The sequence below is a fragment of the Terrapene carolina genome, unplaced genomic scaffold (assembly GCF_002925995.2).
Source record: "Terrapene carolina triunguis isolate 2854851 unplaced genomic scaffold, T_m_triunguis-2.0 Scaffold84, whole genome shotgun sequence".
In the NCBI taxonomy this organism is placed as follows: Eukaryota; Metazoa; Chordata; order Testudines; family Emydidae; genus Terrapene; species Terrapene triunguis.
Window position 1 is genome coordinate 12,917,172 of NW_020664435.1, and position 8,398 is coordinate 12,925,569.

An 8,398-nucleotide genomic window follows, 5' to 3' on the forward strand; every position below is an offset into this window, starting at 1 on the left:
AACTTCAAAGCCAGTGGAGTGGGTGGCACAGAGGCATTGTTTCACATTCACTCTGAATTCTGGCTTGGCTATGTTGAGCCAAAGGGGGCAGGGAATAAAGATGTCCACCTTAAATAGAGTGCACTGTTTTGTATTGTTCTCTGCAGCTAGTGCCCACCATCTCATGCAGCTATTTTCACACAGCCCTGTTGCCTGTCTGGGTGTGTGTCAAGATGTATGCTGTCGGACTGAATCAAGACACTGCAAAGCTTGTTTGGCTAAATTTCTTGTGGGAACTAATATGTATAGGTTTGCAATCATCCTGTGGGAATTATGCATCTGTGGGGAACTGCTGTTTGGAAAAATTAATAAATTAATTCATTTCAACACCATGAGCCAGGTACTAAGTATTTTGTACAAAAAATTTCACCCTGCAAAGTCCCTTTGAGCCAGGTGTTCTCTGGCCATTGCCTATAGTGCATTTAAAAAAAAATACGGGCTGAGGTTGAGATCCTCTCTTGTGTATACAATCACTGCATGCACTTTTCCATAATACTGGAGAAAGCAATACCCTCTTCAGTTACTGACTTAGAGTGTTAGTTGAGTGAGTCAGTGCCTTACTGACTGGGCAGAAGCATCAAGGATTCAGTCATGGATGCTGAACCACCAAACTGTAGGAGTAGTGAAAAGAATTTGGTTTTGTTGGGGGGTGGGGGGAACCCCTAGGTGTTTGTATCATCTTCCATATTTTTAAATTTCTATGGGCACATTCATGTATGTACACCAGCACAACAATGTAATGCAGCACGGTATTGTTCAGTACATGGAGGTCAAAGTTGCCTGCTACCTCAGCCTCTGATAGTCAACAGCCACTTTCTTTACACATCTGAAGCATGGGACAGTCAGCCAGCACCATGCATTGTATAAAAATGTAGTAGGATGAAGTTTTGGGTACTGAGGAATTTTAAATAGTTAAGGCTAGATTCACAAAAGGATTTAAGCACTTAAACCCCAGATTTAGGGATCCTGACATTCACAAAATGCCTGCTCAACTGCCACAGCACCAACTAAGCTCAACAGCTCAGACCCCTAGAGGCAGGCTTAGACAAACCGACTCGGGGGAGCAAGGACTCCCCCCTCGTAACTTTTAGCCCACTAGTTAGGGTACAGCTGGGATCTGGGAGACCTCTGGTGGAGGGGGGAACTAACCCCTGGATTATGGGATAGGCTGGTGTGGTGCTGCAGATAACTTTAAAAAAAAAAAAGGCATTGGGCCAATGAGAGTGTGTGTGCAAACATGAGACTCACTGTAGCGTGGTTGCTAGAGAAATCACACAGGAGACCTAGAAGCCAGTGACTTTTTAAAATTTTTTATCTACAGCAGAACAGCTTAGGGGAGAGAGAGGTGCCCCTCCCTGAATATCCCCCTGGAAACGTGGCAGATGCCTGTTCAAATGCCTTCTCCCTCTCAGGGGGAAGGTGATGTCAACCAGGATTTTCCAATATCCTACATTAGTATCCTAAAAGTTAGAGGCAGGTTCCCTCCTCCTCCTCCCACACTTCTAGCTGAAGTGGCATAGGCATCTAACTCCAAAAAAAGGGGGTGGCAGCTGAGATTCCCAAGCACAGCAGGGCACTCCCCCTGCAGCCCAGACTTAGATGCCTACTGCAGAGGGGTGGGGATTGGCATATCCTATTGGCTAGCTTCTGTGAGGCACCACCTAATGCCCAGGTTATCAAAACAATTTTTGGTGGCCTCAGAGTGCACTGGTGGCTGCACTGACACTTTTTCCTAAAAAACTTAATTAACTTTAGGAAAAACAATTAAATAGGCATAGATACACACCCAAATATTGTAATTCTATATTTATTTATATATATAGGTATTCTGAAGACTCAAAAATAATACAGTGAAAAGTGATGTGTGAATATCACTTTTCACAGCACACTTAGTAGCTACCTGGGAGGCTGTGAAAAGTGATACTTGAATGTTTAATATCACTTTTCACAGCCTCCCAGAGAGCTAGTAAATCTGCTGAGAAAAGTGATATTAACCAATCCATGCAAGCCCCAGGACCCAGCCCTGAATGGGGGAGATCGAAGTGGGAGGCAGCAGGGTCCAGGGACAATGGGAGTGGTTGAGCCCTGCTGCTGCATGGCTGGAACCAGGGGTTGGTGTCTGCTGCATGTGACCAGGGTTGGGGCTCAGTGCCCATGGCCAGAGCTGGGGACAGGAACTGCATGGGCAGAGCCAGAGATTAGAGCCCGCTGCTACACAGCCAGAGCTGTGGGTCAGCGTCCAGGGCCTCTGCCTACTGCTGCACGGCCAGAACCCAGGATTGTATGGCTGGAGCCAGAAGTCAACGCCTGCTACTGCGTAGCTGGAGCCAGCGCTGACTGCTGAGCGGCCAAGGGTCAGCACCGGCTCCCACCACCGCATGGCCAGAGCCCAGGACCAGAGTTGGTCGGTCGGTGCCTGCTGCCATGCGGCTGGGGCAGGAGATCAGCGCCGAGGCCATACGGCCAGAGCTGAGGGTCAGCACCTGCCACCGCGCGGCTGGAGCCAAGGGTCTGCACCCGAAGCTCTGCAGTTGGAGCCTGCTGCCGCACGGCTGGGGGCCGGTACCTGGGGCCAGTGCGGCCAGAGGCCAGGACCAGAGTCAGTGCCCACCCTGCATGGCCAGAACTGGGGGCCCAAGGCAGAAGCCCTGCAGCCAGAGCCAGAGGCTGGTGCCCAAAGCCCCGTGGTTAGAAGCCGGTGCTGTGCAGCTGGGGGTCGGTGCCTGGGGCCAGCATCTGCCACTGCATGGCCAGAGCCCAAGACAGGAGGCGGGGGTCACTACCTGCCACAACGAGGGGCTGAAGCCCTGCAGCTGAAGGCCAGGGCTGTGTGGCTGGAGCTGCATGGCCAGGCTCCCAAAGTCCCGCCACTGGAGCCTGCCACCCAAAATCCCTTCTCCCAAGGTGGGTCAAGAACTCACCTTGCTCCTGCAGTGTTGTGCCCCACCTTTCTCAAGAGGCGGAGCAGGGCAGCGCATCCAGAAGCAACAGGGAGGGTGGGGAAGGAGCCAATGCTTTGTCATCTCCCCTTCCCCATCCTGCCTAGGAGGTTGTGGCTGAACAAAAAGCCCCTGGCCTCGGTGGCCGCATTTGAGAAACACTGACCTGGGGTGCTGGTTTTTATGAATCCTGTTTGCTGAAGTGCCTCTCTTTCCACATTTGTTATATAGGGAACCGAGGCACCTAATCTAGGCCCTTAAAGCTGAGGCATGGTTTGGAGAAGTACCACCACTCACTCACCTTAGCGGAATACTACTAAGGGTATGTCTACACTACAGGATTAATCCGAATTTAGATAATTCGAATTTGGGAAACAGGTTGTATAAATTCGATTGTGCGCGGCCACACTAAGCACCTTAATTCGGTTTTTAACCACATTAATTCGGTGGTGTGCGGCCACACTACCCCATTAATTTAAACACAGTAATTCGGTGGTGTGCGGCCACACTAACCCTAATTCGAATTAACAAAATCGATTTAGGCTCTACTCCGTTCGTCGAGGTGGAGTACAGAAATCGATTTAAAGGGCCCTTTAATTCGAATTAACTGGCTCTGTAGTGTGGACAGGTGAAGGGTTAATTCGGATTAACGCTGCTAAATCCGAATTAATCCCGTAGTGTAGACCAGGCCTTTGCCATCTCCATTTAATGCACAAAAGCTGAAGTACAAAGGAGGAACTAATCTACCAGGAGACATTTTAATAAATATTTTTTTAAAAATCCTTATAAAATATTTGTTACACGGTATTACAGGTTCCAGTACAGATGAGAATAGGCAAGAAGTCATACTCCACATTTGCTTTTAATGCACAATGACTATAATACTGTAGCAGAATACTATTCCTGAATAGCCTTGGATTAGACTTTCTGTAAGAAAAGATGCAATGCCCATGTTGACGCCTGCCTAAATTTGACTTTATTACATTTTATATGCTCAAGCACAGTTAACTATTGTAATTACAATACTGGTGACAGCATTTATATTTTCAATATGTCACACACACACACAGGCAAACTATTTATTAAGGGATCAGTACAGGCAAGTAAAAAGCCAGGGGGGGTTACTTTTCAGAAGCCCTATGGTGCTGCTGCATTCTACAGCTGGAAAAGCTGTTCTTCCAGGAGATAATTCAGTGGCTCCAGAACCTCACTCTGTACCTCCTCTGTCCAATCAGACTCAGGGCCAGATTCACTGCTGTGATCTGCGGCTCCAGCAATGCAAAGTAGCTGTCAAACGGCCAAAGTTCACTGATGAATCTGGTCCCAAGCCCTTCACCGGGGTAGTATATTAAGCATATGTAGGTAACTGCAGCCCACTTATCAATGCATGAATGATTCCACACACAGTTACCTTCTTTTTGCTGACCAGTCAGGCACCACGTGAACAACTTCCCCGCCCCCAACTGTCCACAGCAGAGTTGCTGGGATCTTATTTACCTGATGTCCTTAAAGTCCAGCTAGTTGCAAGGGCATGACCACTTCTGCCTTCCTTAGTATTTACGTGGTGGTGACAAGGCTACTAGCTAACTGTGCAGAGAAAGGCACTATCCAGAGATAGACAGCAAAAGGGCAGAAGTATAGCCCTAAACTGGATTTAACATACCTGCTATATTTGCAAGTTGGGATGCTGCAGAGTTTATGCAAATATGGCTTTAATTTCATACGCATATTTGAATAGTCATAACTCCATCAGTTTTCCCCAGCCCCCACCATCAAATCGAGCCATTCTCCTAAAATCTACCCTCTGGTTCAGGGCCAGCTCCAGGGTTTTTGCCGCCCCAAGTGGAAAAAAAAAAAAAAGCCGCGATCGTGATCTGCGGCGGCAATTCGGCGGGAGGTCCTTCACTCAGAGCGGGAGTGAGGGACCGTCCGCCGAATAGCTGGACGTGCCACCCCTCTCCAGAGTGGCCGCCCCAAGCACCTGCTTGGCAAGCTGGTGCCTGGAGCCGGCCCTGCTCTGGTTCCACATTTGAGTTTCCTCCCTTGGAAATCACTACCACCTCTGCTAACCTAGGGAGGGGCCCAGGTTCTCTGTACTGAGAAGTGGAAACCAGAATCTTGATCCTTTTCTAGCCAACCGGGAAGAGTTTCCTACCTCCCTCCTCCTCCTCCGATCTGCAGCCTGCTGCTCCCCCTCCTGGCTGCTGCTTGCAGAATCAGTTCTGTTCAGCTAAGCAGCCACTGCTCCCCTGGAAAGAGGAGGATTAATGAGGAGGTGCCTGCCAGAGTGCAGAACCTCTGGAATGATTTCAGGCACCCCCATGCTCCTGAAAAACAAGAGATTAAGGCCACTCTGTGGAAAATCAGGACCAGGGTCCTGAAATTGAGAGTCTCCAAGGGAAACAACACGTGAATTAAAAGACTGATTGAAGCACCCTTAACCTGGCCATTTTAATTGTATAACTTTAAGCCAATCAGAGACAAACCAACCTATGGGTGCATCTGCCAGGAAAAGTCTGATTTCCAGTGAGGTAATTAAGGTAACCTGCATTAGCTCACCACCCTGTCAGCCACCACGGCAACTGGCAGAAGGGGGAGGAGAGTTTTTGGTGCCTATGGCAAACTGAGGTATCTTGCGAATCAATCTGCAGTTCCAGACTGCAGCCCTTCATGGCTCGCATTTAGTATTTGGGTGAAAAGAGCTGCATGGAGCATGTAAATGAAGGAGGACTTCTGGCAATTGTTTCCAGAGCCGTTCAAAAGAGATTGGTGAGAATGAGCAATACCAGTTGTCTTCTTTCTAGTATTTAGCTATTAAAAGCTTCTTTAGCTATCTGGAGCGGGGCATGTTGGGGGTAATGTGGGGGCAGAGGAGAGAGAGGGAATGACAATGTCTAGAAAGCCTGTCAAACAAGTGGCAGGTGGGCTCCTGGCTAGCAATAAGCAATATTTAAAGAGAAAATCTATACTGTACAAAAGGCTCACATTTTAGAGACATGATGGTCCAGCTGTGTCCTTAAACAAACACTTATTGGCAAATGCATTCATCCCAGTTTTGCTTTCTGACCTCAGGAGAAGCACTTCGGAAAAGCTTTGCCCTATCTGCCAATGCATGGCAATGCTGTTAGGCAGTCCAGTCAGTCATGTTCTAGCTCATTCCCTTCTGACGGGTACACCCACTAGCAAACCTGAGATAGAGTAGCGTACTGTGTGCAGTGGTGTCCGCAGCCCCTTTCTCCTGCGTATGTATATGTTTGACCAATAAATCCCTGTAATTATGGACCCCTCTGTGGTGGTAATGAAGGAGAGGTCATTTTGCAGCGGTGTGGGGGGTAGGTAGGAAACAGGCAGCAGAGTAACTTACAATGAGATTATAGAGTCATGCCAATAACCATACAATATATAATATCTTATTTTCAGATAGCTAATTGAAAACTCCTGTAAATATAATTAGAGCTCTTGGGGTGGGGGCGGGGGGAATACTAAAAATATTTAAAAGGTGACAGAAAAATATCTGAGTGTATTTAATGCATGGAATACTGTTTGAGATGATATCTCTTGATGACGATTTGAATGAGAATTACATAGTGAACACTACTAAAGAATTTAAATCTCATGGTGCTTGGTTTTAAAAATTCCTGAAGTAAAGTATCCAACAATAATTTAAAAGCCTGTGCCAGCACTCTCCTCTATTGCCAAACGATGACTAGACTAGTTCAGAGAATGCATAATTAAAGTATTTCTTTTCCAGTTTTAAAAATATCAAATCAGGTCCAACACTGCATCATTTGATTGTTAAAATATAATCTCTACTCATTTAACAAAACCTCCTCTGTTTCATATATTATCTTGTTATCTTCACTCGTCCTGTGTAGTACTGCACCAGAGGTCTGTTAGAGGGATCTTCTCATCTCACATGTGTTCTTAGTGGAGGATTTTTAGGGGTATCTGTAAGATACATAGGATACCATCTATTACAGGATGTCTATTGTTTCCGTATATGCTTACAGTACTTCAAAGAATGGCCCTGCATAGAAACTTCTCCTTCCTTAGGAGTTTTTAAGGTCAGGCTTGACAAAGCCCTGACTGGGATGATTTAGTTGGGGATTGGTCCTGATTTGAGCAGGGGGTTGGACTAGATGACCTCCTGAGGTCCCTTCCAACCCTGATATTCTATGATTCTATGGGAACAGTCTAAGAAAAGTAGTGCGAGGATGAAGATTTGGGGGGTAGGGAGTTGTCTAACATAATACAGAACACATGGGATCTATACAAATAGTAGCCTGTATGGTTAGAATAGGAACGTGTGTGATTTTATTCATCTATTTATAAATGCCTATTTTCAAAGCTGAGTGGGTGATGTGCTCCCAAAACACAGTGATATGATTTTCAAAGGCTGAGCATCTGTATCTCCCAGCGTATTGGTGCTTCTGAGAATCTGACATTCTTATTTAGGTGCCAAAATATAGAGTTAGGATGCCAACTTTAAGCACTCAGGTTTGAAAACTTGGAACTGTCTTTTATATTCGTATATAGCGATTATAGGTTCAGTATTAAACCACAATTCATTTCTGACGTCACCAGTTTATGAACACATTAAGGCTGGGTCAAGACCATGCTAAGTCGGCTTCCTGCTTAAAGAATGTAATGAATACAATTAAACTGGTGGCATGTCAGCCATGTTACTGTTTGGTTTTTTTCTATAAACACTTTATAATGAAAGATGATTCATTACTGTTATGATGATTCATTACTGTTATAATGAATCCCAAAGATACAATAATCATGGTATACTTTCAGTGTATACTAGCAACTCAATCATAATTTCACACTAAATTGTTGCCCAGTGTTTGTTTATATTCACATCAACATTTTTAACAATGTTGGAAAAATAGCATTAATCCTGTCATGCTTGTACAAGATTTTTCTACACTTACCTCTAGATGCCTTGCTGGGATAAATTCTCTGAAATGGCTTGAATTCATCAGGAGGGGGGAATTCTTCCACAGAATGGAAAGTAAACTTAGACTCAAAGTCATCTGGAGAATTAAAAAATAAAAAAAAAAAAACTATCAGGAAAATAAATTCTGGCCACCATTAACAAAGCTGGATTATCACTGGAAGAAAATTGATGACCCAGTTAACTATTATAGTTGAAGTGCCTGACTGATATCCCAGTGACGTTTCCAGTGGTTCATACTGTGGAAAAACTCCATCTTAAGTGGAATTATCTGGTTAATTACCCCTTTTTCGTTCACAACTGCACCATTCCAATATTAATCATATAACATGCCTGTGGCAACCACAGCAATTTTTTACAATGATGTTAGGACCAGGGATGTCCCTAGGGGAGTTCGGGGCCTGGGGCAGAAATGATGAATCTGTCACTTCCGGGACCAACCCATCACTTCCAGGACCAA

General features: G+C 45.7%; 1 protein-coding gene across 5 annotated transcripts in view; it reads right to left on the reverse strand.

The window, feature by feature from the left end:
* Positions 1-3,717: 3,717 nt before the first annotated feature.
* Positions 3,718-8,398, reverse strand: part of WIPF3 (WAS/WASL interacting protein family member 3) — a 54,568-nt gene continuing 49,887 nt past the window's right edge. For 3 of the 5 annotated variants that reach the window (XM_024209569.2, XM_024209570.3, XM_024209572.3), the window contains 2 exons: positions 7,916-8,017; positions 4,927-6,926 (listed from right to left, as the gene is read on the reverse strand). In XM_024209569.2, coding sequence (XP_024065337.1) covers positions 6,886-6,926; positions 7,916-8,017 — 143 coding nt within the window. In that variant the 3' untranslated portion in view covers positions 4,927-6,885. Of the gene's footprint in view, positions 4,266-4,926; positions 6,927-7,915; positions 8,018-8,398 lie in introns of those variants that run through there. The other 2 variants (XR_002908683.2, XM_024209571.2) reach the window with 2 other exon arrangements.